Here is a 19,843-nt window from a genome sequence, read left to right on the forward strand (position 1 = left end):
CTGTTGCTTTTTTTTAGAAGTGAGTGTTTAATACTTAGGCCTTGATACGGTGATTTTGTTTAGATAAACAATGTTCTTTACATTTACCATTTGAATACTGGTCTGTTTTTATTGTGATCATGATTCTTCTTGATGCCAGGCCTTGGATTATCATGTAGTTAAACAAAAAAAAAATCCATTCAGATACATTCTGCTGTAATTGCTTTTGCCTTCTTTGTCAGGTTTCCAAATCAGTGCTATTGTAGTTTTTTGGGAACTATTTGATACATTGGCAAGTTCAATCGGTAGCTGGATTTGAGTGGATTTTGATTTCTAAATCCAGGTTTGGATTATACCTTCTTAGACTGTTATTGAGAAGTCTGTTTTTTTACCGTTGAGGAAAATTGCAAAAAAAAAATATATATACTGATTAATGTTGAGGCTAAATACAAGAGCTATACAACGCGCATTGGAGGAGTGGTGGTGTTTTTTGGACAAGAATAATTTCGAACCAACAAACAAATGTAGCAATATCAACAACAGGTCTTGGTTTTGCCCAGTTTTGTTACACTTTTGTGCAACTTTAATAAAAACATGTAAAAAGCAGATGCTTCTTTCATTATTGGATCTTTCCTGGACTGAGAATACTTCTTGCTGATTTCAAGTTCTTGTTTTTCCTTTTTTAATCGGTGTTTGATTCTTCTCAAATATTCTGATACATTTTTGGATTGAATACATTTTCCCTAATAATTACTTGAAATAACTTCAGTCAAAGCTAAATTGAAGTGTATTTTGTGAATGTGTATTGAATGGATGTTGAAAATAACTACACAATTTAAAACATTTTAAAAAGCCACAGAATTATGTCAAGCAATATTTAACTTTTGGATTGCTAGTAGGGATATTTAAGCCAACAAATACATCCCCCATATATCAGATCCATGCTTCTTTCACTTGCTCAAATTTGTCTTCACCATTAGCGTCGTTCACGATATTTTTGACTGTAGTGTCACCATGTGGTAAAATGTAGATTAGCACTTGCATTATTTTCTGAATTAGGCTCAACTCTGGAAGCGGTTATTGGACAATTGAGGAAACTTTGAAAACACGCTTATTCGCAGAGTTGAGAAAAAAACAACAGATATTTGTACCTCTATCATGTATGTTTCATCCATGCAATGCTATAGGGACACTATGCAGGACGCCTTCGTTTTTAGTATTTTAAAGTAATAAAAACTGATATATTTTCTTTTGTCTATTTAACTCGTGAACTTTCACCAATCTATGGTTTTACTGTGCTCTGGCATGGAATGTTGGATATTGGATTTCATGCTGGACCAGTGAGGTAAAACGAAACTCGCTTGAATGGGGGGAGATGCGCGCTATTTGCCAAAGGCACAGCCTATTGGTTCATTCTGATGCCAACCGTACCGATGTTGCTTTTGGTTGGCTAAATAAGGCCCTGTAGCCACTTGATTGGACAAGGTATATTTTGGAGGTGTGCCCCTATTGGACCTCCCAGCCGTAAGCTCACCGCTAATTGGCTGTGGCTCCAGATAGTGGAATCCGGCAAAGTGTCGAACTGATGACTGAAGTGAAGAGGAAGTAGTTTTATTACAATGGATATATAGGAGATTTGGAAGACTGTTTCGTGGACACCGGTAGAAGGTGAGCTCTCGTAGTTTTTTCGCGGTTCGACACGCGTAGGGTTTTGCCGCTTACTCACGACGTCGACGCATTACACCAACGATAACCGGGGATAATCCGTGTACATGAGTAAAGCAGGTAAGGGTGAGGGCCAAGGCGATGGGTGAACGTATTTTTTAATCTGAGCTGTGGTCTCTTCGCTCCGGATCACACAACGTGCACACAGCGGGACTGAGAGCCCGCGGACACCAGGACACTCCAGAGTGCGTCAAGCATCCTAGCTCCCTGTGCGAGTGCACCATGTTAGCAAGCGTTGCACTTGACTCGACTTCGCTTCGCCAGAAAGTTGGCATGAACACTTGACAACGTTCTAGAACAAACTTCTCTCCGACGTTGTTCAAATTTCAAGACTTAACATCAGCTTTATTACTTCATTTGTACTTCGCTTAAAGCCAGTTTGGTAACCGTTTGCCACTTTCATCTATGACATCACGGGAGCTACCAGGTAGTGGTCAAGCGGGCAAATTCTAGTCAGACCGCCGTCAAACTAACAGAAAGTAGAAACCTTCAATTTTTTAATACGGCACGATCTATGGGTAATATAAAGTGCTACTGTGCTTTCTGACAAACACTGACGAAAGTTATGTTTATATTCTTACAGTCTTCATTCCTTATCTTCCCCCGTGGGAATACCACACGCCCCTGTTGCCTCAGGTCGAGTTGGTTTCTTCCTGTTAGGGAACGGAACTTGGAATGGAAGTTTCTGCACTGTTTCCACTGAATGAATGAAGTAGATAATGAGTTTGTACGATGCCTGGAGAATAATTAAAAGCTTATAGCGTCTCTACACTGCTGAGACAAAATGCTTAAAATGTTTGCTTCTGCGATTTGTAATTCAAACCTGTATCCATCGTTGTAATTCGATTCCAAAAACAGTTTTGTATTTGGTTACATAACGTAACATTACTATAGACAAAGTGCTGTTTGTAAAACTGTTTATTCTTTCAGATAGCATCAGTGGTTAAAAGGAAGTTGGGACTGAATGGTCTGTTTCATCTTTTGGTGCAAATCATGGAAGAAAAAACACATATCGATGTGTGGCATGGAATGCCACAAATCTAGCAACAGAACCAAAACAATTCCCTCTTGTGTTAAAGAAAGAATATGAATACATTTTAATGAAAGCAAAAGTCAAAATTTCTTCTCTGCACAGTTTTGTCTATTTTCCTGAACCAATCCATGATTTTTTTTTATTTCAAATGTCTTTAAATTGGAAATCCTTCCAATTTCCGGAGCTATAACTGTCAGTCTTTAATGGTTTGATATACCTACTTTATGTAAGTTGTAGCTTTTGTAACATATATACAGTAAGGGTATTTTATGATAAATGCTTTGTTCCTTGTCACTTTGCACTGGAATTTAGTTCAATTAATAGAAATAAAAGAAACAAAAAAAAGGGTTTTTTAGTTTGCTATTCCATTGGGGAGGAATGAATGGAAAAACTAGCGTTTAAGCTATTTCTTCCTCCTGCTCTAAGCAATCTGTGGGTGTATCGGACAGGGCAAATTGTAATTTCTGTCAAAGCTAATTGTGAGTTAACTGTTTTCTGCCTCCTCCATTATTTGCTCTCAAGACAGCCATGCCTGCCCAGCCTCCAGCCAGTGAGCCAGAGGTGGAGATGGAACAAGGAGAGTCACAGCTCCCTGTGGTCAATGGGGAGGTGGTGCAACGGAGAGATAATGAAGGCGAGGAAAGAGGGGGCAGGGAGGCGGTGGAGGAAAGTATGGAGGAGAGGGAGAGTGACTCTGAGGAGAGTGACGAGGAAGAAGAAAGCTCAGGTAACCTTTTCTTGTCTTGTGTGAACAGAAATGAATGGCAGCATTGAAAATGACAGTTTTTCTACCAAATTTCTATTTGTATTCCTCTGGCTCAAATAAGAGATGGATGACGAGGGCTGTGTGCGGAGGAGACGAGAGTGTTTGGATGAAATGTTGGATCTAGAAAAACAATTTCAGGACCTGAAAGAGATGTAAGATAAAAGGATGGCTACAGTTTCGTTAAGTGCTGAATTCATCTAAATTGTACAAACAACAGAGGGGGAAAAAATAAAAAGAAGAGCTCACAATATGATTGCAGTTTGTTCCGGGAAAGGCTGAACCAGGTAAAAGTCAAGCATGATGAGGTGCAGACAGGAAAAGCTGGAGAATATCAAGAACCCCTGGCTGTACTACAGAACAGCATGCAGACCAGAACACAAGTGGCAGGTTGGTAAAACATTCCCTTTCAGAGGGATACACCAACTCCTCTACGAAACTTACTAGCTTCACTAGAACGCTGATGCTCTTTGTTGCCAGATTCACTTGAAAGACACATCACCGCAGTCACCGCAGCTGGCTATAAAAACACCAGCTCAACAGATTGTTTTATAACGGCGAATGGACCAACAGGATGCTAATATAGTGACATCTGGATGCAAACTGTTACCAACTATGACATTTGTCTTGTCAAGTTATGGCTTCAATGTCAATAGATGTTTAACGTTCCATTGCCCAAACTGACTGTTTCTTGAGAGATAAGCTATCATGTGTCCAGAGTTCTAATCCAAAACACCCCCTGCAAACAAGAGTAATTTCTGCTAACCTGCTGCATCTCTTTTTTGAATGTTTTGTGTTGGCATCCGAAACACCTAATGACAGAAAAAACTTAAACAGCCCCTCAGTACCGCTTGTCTTTGACATTTGTCTTTCCACAGGGGTATACCGAGAACTGTGTCTGCAAGTGATAAAACACAGATACGAGTGTGAACTACAAGGAGCCCGGCAACACTTGGAGGTAAGAACCACACAATTCAGCAGGACGTTCACACAAATACTGTGAATTTACACTTAAATTGACACTGAAAATAACACTGTGTCAACAGAGTGAACGGACACTGTTGTTTGACACGATCAGGACTGAGCTGCTGGAAAAGATCCGACGGCTGGAAGAGGACAGACAGAATATAGACCTCACCTCAGGTTCAAAAATATACATTGGAGGAAATCATGAATGACGCGAAAATTGTCCCCATTGCAAGTCTCTATTATCGTCATACAAAACTTTATTTTTCTTTTCAGAATGGAGTGATGAAATGAAGAGCAAGAAATGTAAAAGAAAGAACCTACTTGGTCGGTCAGATAGGAAGAAAAAAGTGGCTCTGATTTCAGGTAAAAAAAAAAATCTTGTTATGTATTTCATCTATTCAGTCATACTGTCTTTACAATTGAACATACTCAGGTGGCCAGCTTCCTGATCAACCGTAAAATTTAAGGGTTGTAATTGTGTAACGCTGCCTCTGCAGGGCCTTTTATCGTCTACATGTTGAGAGACATCGACATTCTTGAAGACTGGACTGCAATAAAGAAGGTGCGAAATCAGCTGCAAGCTTTTTGGGTTTCTATTCAGTTATTTCAATATAAGTTCATGGGTCTGGACCTACAAATCTAAAGGAACTGGTGGAGAACTCTAGTTTTGGTATTTCAATACCTAGACATCCCTAAAGATGTAATTGATTGGGCTCCTTCAGTTAATATTGTGTTAAAACATCACAATCCAGAGGACACTTTTCCTAAAAAAAAAAGCACATTCTGTTCAAAGCTTATAAACCAATTTATTTTTATTGTTCCGATAAACCTTGAACTTGCATTTGTCTTTTAAAAATTGAATTCTAGCACGTGACAAGGCCTCACCTGCATTCAAGATTATCAGCAACAGTCATTTTAATATTTCAACAACTGTATGGTTCCAGTCTCCAATCTAACTTTATATACATGTTTTCTTTTTTCCTTTTAGGCCAAAGCGACACTATCACCACTTAAAAAGAAAATTGAAAGTATGCATCAACGAATCCAGGTATGAATGGATCACACAGTGATGCCATGACTCCTAACAGGCAACCTTTGATCCATCAGAACGGTGATAACTGAGGCATCCTAAGGAGGATACAACCCCCCCAGCGAACTTCACCAGCTGCTGTACTCTTTAAAGGCAGACTGCTAAATCCAGCAAACGCCCACTTGACCACTCATTTGTTATCTATTGATATTTAAAGTAACTTCTTAATGACAGCCATGTATTTATAAAGTGATTTATAGTGCTGATTAAATGTTTAGGTTTTTATGACTCAAGATCTATTTGCCTTTGTTCATCAGAATGATTTTTTTTTTCTTTTTACACTCTTCACAGTCCACACAAAGTGCACAATAATTCTAGCTTAAAATATTTTTCTGCAAAAGCTGCATTACACTACCTCAAAAAAGAGAAAGCTTTTCTTATGCAGTTAGCAATCATACGCTATCTCTCCATGAGTGTTTGTGTATTCTCATGAAATGAGACAAAAAGAATAAAATGATTTTCCAAACATTTTTAATCAGACACTAGCTTGGGGGAAGGTGGTTTAATATCATTAAAATCCTTACAATTATCAACTGACACCTTACATTTGCTACCTTTAGTCGCTGGAAACTAAAATACCTGATTCAGTTTCTTCAAGGTGGATTAAAGTAAAATCCAAGTTAAAATCCTGTCAAGTTGAAAAAAACTAATTTAAATTAAGGTGATGTGATTGAAGAACAAATGCAAAAAAGGACACAAGTTAAGTGCATTTGAAACTTTACTTTCTCCAATAATCAGAAGAGATAATACCAGTTGGTTTCTCTTACACAACAGGTGCGCAGAGGGACGGTTTCAACATGTTTCAATGACTTGGGAATAATTAAGTTCATCATCTGGTTGTTCTGCATGATCTTGAAATGATTTATACCATTCTTGGGTCCCCAGGGGCCCCCTTTTTTATATAAATATACCATTATAATTACTCATTATTTCAAGTCTACGGAAGCTTTTCAAAGGTGAGCAATTATAAACATACACCATACAGAAGGTTAACATTGAGTAAAGTGACAAAATAAAGTAGATGAGGAAGTGATGGTATGGTATGACTTGAGAGGAAAAGACATGAGAGCCTACAAATTGTTTATTTAACTTGAAAAGTGAGGGTTTGACAGAATTAAGAAAGTACCTTTAGCCATATTTATCCTCCACCACTGACTGATCGAGGACTTCCACCTTCTGTAAACACAATGTCACGCTGCTATGTTTTGTCTTCTTGGGTCTTTGGTGCATTATTAAAACACATTTTCATGACACTTTGGAGCCACAAATCTTGGAAAAGATCCACATTCCGTATTGAAGAAGATGCTTGGTTTATCAAGCTTTCTCATTTCCCACCCCTATTATGCTTGTCATCTCCTTCAAGCCCAAAATCTTCCCTTCCCCTTTTTCCAGGTGAATCCAGGTACTACCTGGGCCCCTTACTCTCACAGCTGCTTGCTGAGTTTGCGTGCCTGCCTCTCTCGGGCTTCAAAAGCAGCTTTGGTTTCCATAAGCTCATCCAGCTGCCGGCGAATCCGGGCCATGTCGAGCTGTGTGGCCTCGCACTGCTCCCTCAGGGCGGATGACTCCACCCTGAGCTGAGCAGCGGCTAGAGAGAGCTGCTCACTGCGTTCACGGCACTGCAGCTGCATCCTCTTAGCGTCACTCAGCAGGGACTCCACGCTCACGGCCACAGACTCACACTGGTCCTGAGACATGTCCTGAGTGGGGGTGGAGACATATGTATTTACCATCTAACTTCGACATATCTGCATTTTTTAATGCTGAATGCAAGTTGTCTGTCTAAATACTGCAATTTTTTTGATCTATACAGCAATCAATTTTGCAGTCGTGAAAAGTTTTTGAACAGATGCAAAAACACAGGAAAACACTCGTTTTGCTTTTGACATTCAACTGGCTTTACACATTCAGAATACATTCTAGGAGAAACTAGGAATTATCCTGAAAAATTAAGAATTGACAAGAAGATGATGATAAAGAAACAGAAATGAGCAAACCTAGGAATGATGTGTGAATCAGCTATAAATTTGAAGACAATTACAAAGCAATTAATCCAAAAACAAACACGAACCATATTTGAAATTCCCTAATTATGTAGATTAATCTAAACAGAGACAAGTATCAAATTTCCTCATTTCAAATGCTTGGAATAATCTGGACAGAGATTTCACAAGCTCTTGAACATACAGAGCAGATATTGAATAGAACTTATTCTAAGAACAACCTCTGACTTGTAAATTCTCAGATCTCAGTAGATACTGTGATTTTCATATCTATTTGTCATCGTGAAAAAGGCACATCAGATTTCCTTGATATGATCCTATGCAGTATTTCCTAGCTGTAGTTTCCCGTTCATGTCGTCACTGGTGTCTGTGTTGCCAAACAAACTGAGCTGTGCAGCCGGAAAAAGACCAACAGGTTAAAACTGAACATTTGATCTGTTGAGTGAAGCATCTCTAAGAGGCTTACCACAGATCACTGAGGCCTCACTGCTCATTTATCTCTCTATTAGTTGTTTATTTTAGCTCTATTCTCTTTCATTTATGAGTGGCACGTATGTGAAAATGAGACATGATGAGCCATGAGTCAGTCTTACCATGGCCTCCAGAGTCAGGTCGATCACAAGCCTGGTGGTTGTCTTCTGGGTGTCTTGGTTCAGACAATCCTCAGTGTTCTCCAGAGTGACGCTCGTCTTCTCAGTGATTCTTTCAGTTCCAGGTTGTTGTTTTAAAAAAGTTGCAAAATAGATCCGAGTAATTGTTGCCGTGTTGACGCTCGAGATTTATATCTCTTCAGTTCAGGGTCTTGAGTGCCTCTGCTTTAACGCGTCTATGTCCTGTCACTTGGCTCTTTCTCCCCCTGGTCTCACCAGGGCTCAGGTGAAGTCCCTTAATCCCCAGATTAGATTAAGGAGAGAGAAGAGGAGTCGTGGTGCATCGGCTGCCCGAAGCTTCTCTCTATTTGTCGTGTCACTCTATCCTTTAAAATAACACTCCATAAATGCTTATATAGCCGAGAGATGTCGGTTTTGTGATGCTCGAACAAGACTAGTCAAGTCTGTATCCACCGAGACACGAACTTTAATTTAAAAAGTTAACATTTTGTGATATTGCGTATATTTACTAACTAATGTTGAAAGTGCGCGTGTCTCGCAGACGTTCACATTTGAAGATTTCTATTAACTTTAGAACAGAAGAAAATAATATTAGACGTATTTGGTTGCCACTGAGTTAATACAATTGCTGACTTCCTACGAATGAAGACCAGCCATAGTGCTTCACCCGGCTACGGTGCCCGCTGTCCTGCTACTGGGGGTGCAAAGCGGGAAAACGACACTTTCTCTATTTGTCCGGGCATATTCACCAACAGTTTCCATTAAAAACTTTTGACTTAACTCACCGTCGGAGAATTGTTGTTTGTTGGATGCCTCATAGTTGTTTAAACTGGTTTCCAATCCTTGGACGAGAAGAGCTAATTAAGAGCCCTCGTCAGCTTCGCAATTTAGCAAGCAAAGCCGGCTTGCTAGGAGGTCCTTGTCCACTCCACGTCCGTCAACTTCTTTATTATTCTCTGCATGTCACATAAATGTTTTTCACATCGTGGAAAAAAAATCGAGTTGTTAGAAAAAAATTAAAAAGTTTTACCTCCAACTTCAAAAAATGAATATTGCCAATAACGCGCTCCGTTTCAATGTTAGCTGACAACGCAGTATTACGTCTAGCGTAACGAGATACGTAACGCCCGCGAACGTACGAAATATGGGGGAAACTAACATTTAACTTTAAAACTTAAAGCAACGCAGTTATGCGCCGTGTAAATTCATTTCGCGTGTTTGCTTCATTTGTAAGGCCTCATTTTGACATTTCAGAATGACCTCATGTGGGCCGGTCTGGACGGACAAGGGGCCGCATGTGGCGGGACTCAATGACAGGACATGTACAGGACTGTCTCAGAAAATTAGAATATTGTGATAAAGCTCTCTATCTTCTGTAATGCAATTAAAAAACAAAAATTACTTTTTCATGATATTCTAATATTTTAAGATAGGATTTTTGAGTTTTCTTAATATGTAAGCAATAATCAGCAATATTAAAATAATAAAAGGCTTGCAATATTTCAGTTGATTTGTATGAATCCAGAATGTATGTCATTTTTGTTTTTGTAATTGCTTTACTGAAGATAAAGAACTTAATCACAATATTCTAATTTTCTTAGACAGTCCTATATAGCCTTCAAGTAGTCTAGTTTTTTTTTTTTGGCAAAAACCTTTTTAAGTATTCAAAAAATCGCAATAAATTTCAAGTTTTGAAAGAATGCATTTATGAAAATGAATCTTCCACTCTATTCTTCACTTTTCATCTTATTTTGATCTTATTTTTAATGGATTCATATTTTGATCTTATTTTTATTCATTTGATTATTTTGTTACCCTCTTTCTATATACTTATCTTTATATTTATATATTCTCTTTATGTTGGGTTTGCTACCCCCCTCCCCCGCCAACGAATAGTTTTCTGATTCGGATTTAAACAAGTCTTTCTGACCACCGGAGGGAGACACCGTCCATTAAATCTTTAACATGCATTTTCTCAACTTGATCTCAGCATAAAACAAATGTGAAGGTTGGGTTAATCTCTTTGGTTTATTATTTTGTTTGAAAAAGAAACACACAAAATGCCTCAAAAGCAAGTCAACACAAAACTTAACATACATATGTCTGAAGTTCTCTCACTCCTGCTGCAGCAAAGGCTTCTGATGAGCCTGTGCAACAAAGACTAGATGTGGTTAGGTCTGGGTGGCAACAGATATGGCGTGCCTATAATTGAAAATCTAATTGAATTATTTGTAATGCAATGTTCTTCCTGTTGCTTCCCGCCGTAGTGGAGACAGAGGGCTTTGTTCACATTTTTATTTTGTTCACTTCCAAATCAAATGACGATCAGTATAAAAATAAATAACAGAGAGCCAATGCCACATGAAACAGGTAATCATAAATAAAGAGACAGCAACAAATCAGGCTAGCTGAGTTGATTGTCTTCTATTCAGAGGAGGCTTAACTATTCGTCTGTGATACTAACATTATCAATGGTAGGAGTTATTTTGGCATGTATTTACTCAGGAGATTCCCAGCCAAAGGCAAAACTAAGTGTGTACGAAAATTCATGTTTCATGACTAGATTCACATTCTTTCATTGTTTCGTGTAAACAAACTCAGAGAACTGGTGGTGATGAACAAAATTATATTACAGTGTGATCAGGCACTTAAAACGTTGTGGGTGAACAGAGATGTGGAAAATGGATAGGACAAAAGGTAGCACACAAACATCAGTGGCACATTGTGAAATTGATGTAGTATTTCTACACCTGTACACAAGACGAGGTGGCCGAGTGGTTAAGGTGATGGACTGCTAATCCATTGTGCTCTGCACGCGTGGGTTCGAATCCCATCCTCGTCGATGAGGGTAAACTTATATTGTGTCATGTGGTAGAAGCACAAACTGTATCACAGATTATTAGTGGACTCACATGCGAGAATGCATGCAGTTTCAAACAGGATTGAATACATATGTATGATTATGACATAATTGTGAGTTGAGTGTATCCACCCTTTTTCCGCATCAACTTTTTTGTAATAATAATTTTGTGTGAATGCTACTTCCTTTGTGTTCCCCTCTCCTCACTGTGGGATTGCAGGACGGTTGAAAAATGGCTCAGTTTCAGCAGCCGTCACTCCCGGGTCACCGAAAAGCCCACCCGCTGGCCCCCCAAAACCTCCGGCAATCAGCTTGGAGCCTGAACTGTAACGTCTCTGGATAAGCACCAGGGCACCAATGATGAGCCAGAAGAAGAAGTTGACCCATACAGCCGTCTGTAAGTGAAACATATAAAATACTGTGATGAGACAGACCCCTTAGTACATTGAAAACTCAACTAGTGCTTGAAGCCAAACACAGAAAGATTTTCTGAAGCCTCATTTCATTTTTGATACAAATAGACACTGATGAAAGAAAGTGACACGGGTGTATGTTCTGACTCTAAAGACGACACTGTGTGTGTCAATCAGTCATATTTGCAGAGTGGCTCCAGGAGAAACGTGAATTGACTGATTCGGTATGCTCATTCCTCTCGGTCAACTTGAATCAATTTTTAAAACCTCTCCTTTTACTGATCTGGTAGCTGAAAACTAATTGACACCTATGTCACTGTGTCTTCACTTTTTGTAAGGTGGAAAACTTAATATTTAAGGTGTACAGTTCCAGTTTGCAGCACTCTTTGATATCCAGAACCATTAGGCAACTACTGCCTCTACACACTGGAAACCATTGTTAGATATGGAGGACGGGTGAGTGGAGGAGGACGTAAGGCAGTTGTGGAAATTAAATTGCAAAATATTCCTGCTCACACAAAGGCACACATCTCTCCTTTCTTTCCCTCGAGAGCTCTTTACCTAGTTGGGGTTGTGAATGATGATACCCCCTCTTTTTAGTTCAAGTTCAAGTTCATTGAATCAGACCATGGAATCAGTGTGTGTCTGTTTGCTTTTGTGTATATGTGTGAGTGTACATGCCTGTGTGTGTGTGTGTGCGTGTGCGTGTTACTTTGAATACAAGGGGTGTGACAGCCACACACCCAAATGACATTTGATTGGATTAATTTTTGTAAACCAAGTTGAGTGGAGACATTTCATTTCGTTTCATAGAACTGCTTGTGAGACTGGAAGGCTAAAGAGAAGAGAGTCCGGTTTGGGTCCAATGCAGGGAATTTTCAAAAAGCTTTAGTCATATGTTACACATGAATTACTGACCTCTGCTTTGTGGAGACTGTTGTAGAATCTTTCTCCTTTTACTGGACTCATCCATTTTCTAGTCTGGGCCTCCTCACATCTTGAGAGACAGAAATAGATTCGTAAGTTAGACAGTTGAAAGAAGGAAGAAAGTCAGGAAATATGAAGTTTTAATCTTGTATAATAATAAACACCCACTAAAGGGGTAAAACTACTTAAAAAAAAGGTGCCAGAGAATACCAACCTATCCTAGCTACACATAACAGAAAATAATTTTCATCTTTTATTTTAATTCTATAAGATAAAGACTATAAATGCTTGTTTTTATGAATAATTTGATTTTTATCTTTTGTAAAACTTTGTTTCTGATTTGTAGATTTTTCGCCCATTTCTAGGTCGTAAATTACCATTGTGTTCCTTGTAACTTCCATGACATTTCTTTTTATTCATGGTACTAGCTTATAATTTCACACTAATAAAGAAGATGTGGTGCAGAGTCACAAAAATACTTATTACAATGAAGGTTTGTCAGGAACAAGAAACATTGATTATTTACATAATTTGCTGAATTAGCGAACTAAGAAATTAGTTAATAAACTTTCAAAAGAATGGAATTATCTGAAGAAGAAGTTGTGTTTTTAGTAACCTAAAAAGAGCCCTTTGTATTTACATAGGGATACCAATACCAACCCAGCAAATTGCTGCTCAGTGGTGGCCACCTTTGAGGTGCTACAGCACATCCTACTGGCAAAGTCCATTGCTACAACATAATAAGTTCATGTAGCATTAGAGTTAAGTCTATTTAACACAGTTGTTGCATAGTTTTGGATTGATAGCTCCATAACGCTATATCAACACATGTACATGTGTATGTTCTGTTAGAGCATACTTTGACACTTTGTTGTATGGCCGGTTAGCTCAGTTGGTTAGAGCGTGGTGCTAATAACGCCAAGGTCGCGGGTTCGATCCCCGTACGGGCCAATGAGTTTTGACCCGCGACTTAAGTGTGCTCACATGAGGGCTGTTGATTCATACTTGAATTCCCAAGGTCCTCAGGCTTGTAGAAATGCTGTGCAAAATGCTAAAACCCCTTACTGTGAAGAAGCACTGGTCATGATTCATCTGTGAGGGGTTAAATGGAGAGCACAAATTTCCCTGACATTGTACTGAAAGTATAACGGAATGTGACAAAGTAAAAGGATTATTCTTTCTTCTTATTAACGGAGGATAACGGGGGTCTGGATGGTCAGTTATCCATCATGAAATTTGTATCGCATCATATGATGAAATTCCATGCTTAGTCATCCATTAAAAGTTAGAAATTTGTTTTCTTTAAAAAGTTTCCCTTTCAATAGGTATTCGTGTGCCAATTTTTAGTGTTCCATGCATGTTTTGGATGTTCTTATTATGCAAAATACCGCAACGATACAAAATGGAAAAGATTAGTGACTTTCTGTCAAAGGGTGTGTGGATGTGGGAAAGCCATGGGTTGACTGAAGCTGCTTTCAGATTCCACTCACTGTTGAAAATTTTCAAAATCAAGGGATTACTTGGGTGATTCCAGCAGCTTGCAGCTTGTGTGCCACGGCTAACGTATTTGAGCAGAAAGGGTCATGGTGACACAAGTCATGGGATCCGTGTAACGTGATTACTGGCACAGAAATAAATGACATGCCCAGCATCTGCTTACAGAGTGGAGATTCTATTTTTACAGTAAATATTTAGTAAACCTATCTGGGCTGTGCGTGCATTCTTTTAGCTTCATTTGTGATATAATTGTGACTTGAATCAGTTTGTAAAAACGTGGTTTTATGTCCGTGTCTGTGTGAGTTACCTGGTGATATTGGGTACGCTGTGTAAAACTGAATCGCATAGCGTGTCACGCCCGATCTTCAACATGCACCCGGTGATGAGCAGGAAGAACAGGAAGACACCACACACAGCCGTGATGAGATTCATCCACAGCTGCTCCCTGTAAGTGGGGGGTGGATGGGTGAGAGTGTGTAAACTGGTAGGAGCTGAGGAAAAAGAGACATCAAATGCTCTGTGTTTATTCTAACTTCTGACCTGATTTCGAAATGGCATCAAACTGATCTTTACAACAGACAAGGGCTGTTAACCTTGGACCCCTTTTTGATCATTGTTTAACTGATGAACCTTCCACACATCTGTCTTTGCTAATCAAATCTATTGTCTTTATTAAGTCTGTAAAACTCCCATTTTTGTAGTGATGGCTCCATCCCGTCATCATATTTTGCCATAGTAACAACTCATTCTGCCGTAGTTAATATTCAGGTAAAGAACTCAGCACTCTAATAGACTAAAACATTAATGCTGTTGATGAGTATATCTTTCATCGACCTAATTCGAACTGAAAATGAAAACAGTGTTTTTTTTGGCTAAAAATGGTCATTTTAGCTGATCCATAATACTTGCACAATATCTTCCTGAACTTTATTATTTTTCTAGAGCTAGTTAATCAAAATGAACACCTAATTGGACCAGAGCTGATGCAAAGCAGTTAACACAAGATTGGGGGCTATTCATAAATCAAGTCAGTGTGTATCGGATGATCGTCATGTTAAAAACAATCAATACACAAGCCCTGCAGCTCATATTGTGTCAACCAAATGGTGATGAAAACAGCAGCTCCAGTGTTGTATTTCTTGTACATAATGTCCACAGAAAACTTCACAGCCAGCAGCAGAGCAGGTGCAGCAGCTAAACAGACTTGCTACAATATGCATGCAAGGCAATCCCTTCTGGTGTATCTGAGTGTCAATGAGGATATATAATTTTTTAATATTCAAGACTTCAGAAGGCTGACAAACCTTGCAGTTTGATGATATGATGAATTAATGAACAGGGTTGTTTTGGCAGCTACATTTAATCCATTCAATCAATTCTTGGAAATCATTTCATTTATTTTTTTGGTAGCTACAACTGATGATGTAAAGAGCATATTGTTGGTGGAAGATTTTTTTCATTGTGGAGAATATAATGGGAGCTGGAAGGGTAAAAAGAGAGCCACTCAGCAAGATAAACATGACCTGATATTTTACAGATTTCGGGTCGATGGATTGCTGAGCCACAACCTATTTCACAATCCTCAATTACGCACCGGTATCGGGGGTTCTGTGGTGCTACCGGTCAAATGACTAGAAGCGGGAATGTTGTATTTTTGGCCTTATTTGGAATAAAGTAGAGTAATAAAAGCAAGAGAAGTCTGTCCGACGGCAAGCTTCGTCTGCTCCCTGCTTGGCATGACTACAGGCCTTGAAACAGGCAGCAGTGAAACCACATTATCAACAGCAGGAAGAACATTTGTCAGTTGGTGTCACCATTAGCTTCCCTAAGCTTTTTCCCTAAGCAATTCAGTTTTGAATTGTCAAAACAAATTCGGTAAACCTGGTTTGTTTAGTGCACTAGATAACCCCTGGGATGAGGACAGGATGCTAGTGACTCACTGTTTGCCTATATACCTATGGAGGTATGTAATGTTGCACCTTTAGCAGGACAATCTATTAATGCGTGATCGGCCCCATAACTGGGGCTGTGATACTCCTGAACAGACTCTACGGTATAAATGGGTTTGCATAGGCATTTCACACTTCATCACAGAGAACAGTAACATCATTTAGCTCCTACTAAATGTAACTGGGGGTAGGTTCTTTCTCAGCCAGCCACTTTCATATCAGATCTTTTTAAAGAAGAATGTTAAATTGTGTGGATTTATTTTGTTCTCTTTCCAGTGTCTTCTTATTTTGTAAACTTAATGCCAACAAAATGCACAATATAAAACTTTTCAGCTTTGCATTTTCAAGGCAACACTGGCTTTTCAGTTGCTTTTGTTGTGCCTCACTTATTCAGTTTTGTTTAAACACAGTCAATAAGATAAGGTTATTAATTCAACATTTTCCATTGCACTCAAATGTATTCATTATTTTGTATGTATTTTAAATGACTTTCAATAACACCTGTTAACTGTTTCCCAGGAATTTAGGTTTTCTTTTACATGAGGAACACACACAGAGACACCATTTGTTTAAATACCAAACGAAACAAAAAGTTCTATAAAGACAAACAGACAAACAGATATCACCTTCTGATGTCACCATCAATGCAGAAAGTGTAGACCCAGTATAGAGACAGTGAGAAACACACCACTGCCACCATCACAGATATGGCCGACACAAAGTAACAGAGAGTGGAGGAACTTGATGACTCCACACCAATGGCGCCTGCTGAGGCATTGTAGTTGACAAGTCCATAGAGCATACACTGACCCCCAAAATTACCCTGGGAGACACAGAGATCTGCAATTAGACATTATTTCAATCAAGGAACCTCTACAGGACTGTCTCAGATAATTAGAATATTGTGATAAAGCTCTTTATCTTCTGTAATGCAATTAAAAAAACAAAAATTACTTTTTCATGATATTCTAATATTTTGAGATAGGATTTTTGAGTTTTCTTAGATGTAAGCCATAATCAGCAATGTTAAAATAATAAAAGGCATGCAATATTTCAGTTGATTCTTAATGAATCCAAAATGAAAGACATTTTTATTTTTGTAATTGCATTACAGAAGATAAAGAACTTTATCACAATATTCTAATTTTCTGAGATAGTCCTGTTTATGACACTGAATATTATGGCATATACTGGGGTGCTAAAAATATGTGAGACACAAGTAAACTGACCACGAGTCTCCCCAGAATAATACAGATTTATGATTTACCAATGTATATCAATTGAAGAAATCTAAAGTAGAATCACTGCTCTGACTTTGAACCGAGTTATTTCTGACATTTTCCATGAATTTCAAGTCATTTACTAAAGACAATGGCAACTGGAAAACAAGCCATCCATTTTTTACAAGATAATATTTCAAAACACATCACTAATATTGCAGCTTACTTCAATTTACTTAATATACTACATTCTTGCCTTTTTTATGTATTGCATAACTTTGAAAAGCAATTAAACTTGCACCCCCCTCCCCACACACACACACACACACACACACACACACAAACAACGACCTATTCAAAGCCTTGCTTTCAGAGATTTTTTGTTTTTTATTGTTTCATTTCCTCCGTTTCCTCCTTCCTGTTCCATGGCTGCACCCCGAGTCCAGATGATCCAGTAAAGATATAAAGGTCAGCGTTTGACTTTCCTGCTTCCCTGAAACTGGCGGGGGGAAATAACTGGACACTAGAACAAGAGGGCTCTTGGGTCACGTGACGGCCGCAGCATCACAACCGGGGTCCTACGCGTTTTCTCGCCCTCCGCAGGTGGAGTAATTAGCGCGGAACGTACAAGTTCCGGGTATCCCTCCGCCAGGACCGGCGACACCTCCCGGTTCGGCCAGCGAGGCTGAGACGGGGCGGAGCGGGGCTTCGTCCGGTTGACGACGGTCCACATACTCGCTAGCTTCACGGGCTTAACGTGAAAACGGTGGTTAACTTTAAAAAAAAAAGTTCACTTGGATGTTTCTTTTCTAACTGCGCAGGCAGACTATTCTTCCGCATGAGTCCAAGTGAAAGTTGGATAGTAAAAAATAAAAACTTCTCCCATTAGTTTTTTTCCCCCCAAAGTTAATGTTTGTTTTTTACTCTTGAGTGAACTTTGTGCCGCTGTTAAAACTAAGAGGATGTACACGACGGCCCGTGTGCTAAAGCTAATTGCTAAATAAGAAAACTCACCTGAACGATGGTGACTGACGCGGCGGCGAGAATGCCGCAGACGAAGCAGCTGGCGTACAGAGCCAGCTCCAGCAGCAGCAGCCCGGTGAACGCCATCATCCAGCGGTCCTGCGGGAGACATCGGCGGGAAGGCGGACACCGTTAGACATGGGGAGGGTTCTGGGAAGCTCTTTCAGAATAAGATCGTCCGAGCGGTTAATTACGGTGGGTTAAATTACGCCGTTCAACTGCTCCCCTTTGGAACTCCCCTTTATAAGTTAATCGCAAATGGATATATAGCATAAGTCGCGATAAAGCCACATCTATTTCGACAATACTTTACTTACCGTGGGTGATCTTTCAGCCAAAGCGAAACTAATCAGGTGAGAAGCGTCTTGGAGGGGAAATCCAGTTTGCTGTATATTAGAACTATTCAGCTGGATGTAAATACTTGGATCTCTAAAGTGGTCATCTGACGTGACACAATCTGGCCTCCAATTTAAAGCAATCCCACGTCGAAAGATGCGGGCGAAGGTGTTTTGTTTTCCGGTAAAGGTGACGGGGGTCGGTGTGTTCGCTCTGCCCGTTTCTGCGGAATCCCAATGGCGCGGAGTCCCGTCAGAGGGAAGAGTCGCTGTCCAGCTCCATTGGACGCGCTCGTCTCGCTTTATAAATGTGTCGTAACGATGTGTTAGTCACACTGACGACTCGATTCAACCGCACAGCGATTCTCTCCGGCACAGCACAGAGGGAAGTTTTTTTTGCGAGGCTCCCACGTTGATGGGAAAGCTGGAGAACGAGCTCTCGAGTTGATCTAAATGAACACGCAAAGGCACTTTAGATTTTTTTCAGTGGCCGCTTGGCCATAGGTTGAACTTCAAGTTTTTAGTAAAGTGAAGGCCTGTGTGTGTGTGTGTGAGTGTGTGTGTGTGTGTGTGTGTGTGAGTGTGTGTGAGTGTGTGAGTGTGTGTGAGCGTGTGAGTGTGTGTGAGTGTGTGCGTGGGGGCGCGGTTTCAAGTGCCAATTCATTCCAAGAATGCCTAATCAAACCTTGTGACTTTTGCCATGTGACCCAGCTATTTCGATTCAGCTATGTAACAAAAAAAACTTTTCGATTCATCTCTCCGAGCAACGACTAAATCTGTGTCTCTGTGAATTCGTTGCATCCCATCATCTATACTCAATCCAAATTCTACTAGACCAATTTAAATATGTCCTTTGGTGGTTTGGTTTAGATTCAGTCAATCGATTAAGATGACAGCATTGCCAGTTGGTTTTTTAATTGTTTGGGGTTGCAGCAGAGAATTACTGACAACTTCAGCTGGATTCTCGTCCAAGTAATTAAAAAGGAGAGCAAGATATTTGTCAACATTATTTCATATGATGTGATAATAATATTAAAAGTCAACTATCATCCAACAGGTAATAAATGAATGAAATACACAAATGCTTCTAGCTACTCACGATGCTATGGAATTAAGGTTGGAGTTCAGTGTGACAAACTTCTCAGTCAGTCAGGAAATATTACTGGCAAACCAGAGACACTATTGTGTTACAGTTTCAGGTGGATAACTGTGAACTGAGCCTCTCACAAAGCCAACATCCTTATATCAGAGCCAGTGAAAATGTGTGTGACTGAGCGCACTATGTAGTGTTGTTAGATTAAAGGCTTAATGTATGATGGCATTAGCGTTGGCCACCGGGACCTGAACTACTGAGTCAGTGTTTGCATGTGTGCGTGTGCGTGTGTGTTTGTGTGTGTGTGTGTGTGTGTGTGTGTGTGTGTGTGTGTGTGTGTGTGTGTGTGTGTG

The 19,843-nt window shown here is 39.6% G+C and overlaps 3 protein-coding genes and 2 non-coding genes across 5 annotated transcripts in view; 4 read left to right on the forward strand and 1 right to left on the reverse strand.

Moving 5' to 3' along the window:
* ppp1r14bb (protein phosphatase 1, regulatory (inhibitor) subunit 14Bb) overlaps positions 1-585 on the forward strand; it is a 28,574-nt gene extending 27,989 nt beyond the window's left edge. The window contains exon 4 of the mRNA XM_086165736.1: positions 1-585. This exon is cut by the window's left edge and continues 2,378 nt beyond it. The gene's annotated coding sequence lies outside the window, so the exon portion shown is untranslated.
* Positions 586-1,502: 917 nt separating this feature from the next.
* brms1 (BRMS1 transcriptional repressor and anoikis regulator) lies at positions 1,503-5,784 on the forward strand. The gene is made up of 9 exons (XM_086165781.1): positions 1,503-1,647; positions 3,260-3,464; positions 3,565-3,655; positions 3,763-3,890; positions 4,379-4,458; positions 4,547-4,643; positions 4,743-4,832; positions 4,967-5,031; positions 5,458-5,784. Exons 2-9 carry the CDS (start codon positions 3,266-3,268, stop codon positions 5,521-5,523), a joined length of 816 nt encoding a protein of 271 aa, XP_086021907.1. The 5' UTR covers positions 1,503-1,647; positions 3,260-3,265; the 3' UTR covers positions 5,524-5,784.
* A 4,398-nt stretch (positions 5,785-10,182) lies between these two features.
* tmem179ba (transmembrane protein 179Ba) lies at positions 10,183-18,510 on the reverse strand. The gene is made up of 6 exons (XM_086165977.1): positions 18,380-18,510; positions 18,054-18,161; positions 16,446-16,642; positions 14,178-14,315; positions 12,365-12,443; positions 10,183-11,428 (listed from the first exon to the last, which is right to left on the reverse strand). Exons 2-6 carry the CDS (start codon positions 18,150-18,152, stop codon positions 11,237-11,239), a joined length of 705 nt encoding a protein of 234 aa, XP_086022103.1. The 5' UTR covers positions 18,153-18,161; positions 18,380-18,510; the 3' UTR covers positions 10,183-11,236.
* On the forward strand, positions 10,934-11,015 carry trnas-gcu (transfer RNA serine (anticodon GCU)). The gene has a single exon. It is a non-coding gene; the product is annotated as a tRNA-Ser (tRNA).
* On the forward strand, positions 13,251-13,324 carry trnai-aau (transfer RNA isoleucine (anticodon AAU)). Its single transcript has one exon. It is a non-coding gene; the product is annotated as a tRNA-Ile (tRNA).
* Positions 18,511-19,843: the final 1,333 nt, after the last annotated feature.

The sequence above is a fragment of the Fistularia commersonii genome, chromosome 19 (genome assembly GCF_037954325.1).
Source record: "Fistularia commersonii isolate RoL2024-O1a breed Wild chromosome 19, RoL_Fcom_v1.0, whole genome shotgun sequence".
Taxonomy (NCBI): Eukaryota; Metazoa; Chordata; class Actinopteri; order Syngnathiformes; family Fistulariidae; genus Fistularia; species Fistularia commersonii.

Coding starts and splice junctions, on each gene's coding strand:
- brms1 (XM_086165781.1), top strand. CDS start 3,266: ATGCCTGCCCAGCCTCCAGCCAGTGAGCCAGAGGTGGAGATGGAACAA. Junction 3,465..3,564: donor CGAGGAAGAAGAAAGCTCAG/GTAACCTTTTCT, acceptor GGCTCAAATAAG/AGATGGATGACGAGGGCTGT. Junction 4,459..4,546: donor GAGCCCGGCAACACTTGGAG/GTAAGAACCACA, acceptor CTGTGTCAACAG/AGTGAACGGACACTGTTGTT.
- tmem179ba (XM_086165977.1), bottom strand. CDS start 18,152: ATGATGGCGTTCACCGGGCTGCTGCTGCTGGAGCTGGCTCTGTACGCC. Junction 16,643..18,053: donor CGTCAGTCACCATCGTTCAG/GTGAGTTTTCTT, acceptor TGTGTCTCCCAG/GGTAATTTTGGGGGTCAGTG. Junction 11,429..12,364: donor ACAGTCTCCACAAAGCAGAG/GTCAGTAATTCA, acceptor TTTCACTTACAG/ACGGCTGTATGGGTCAACTT.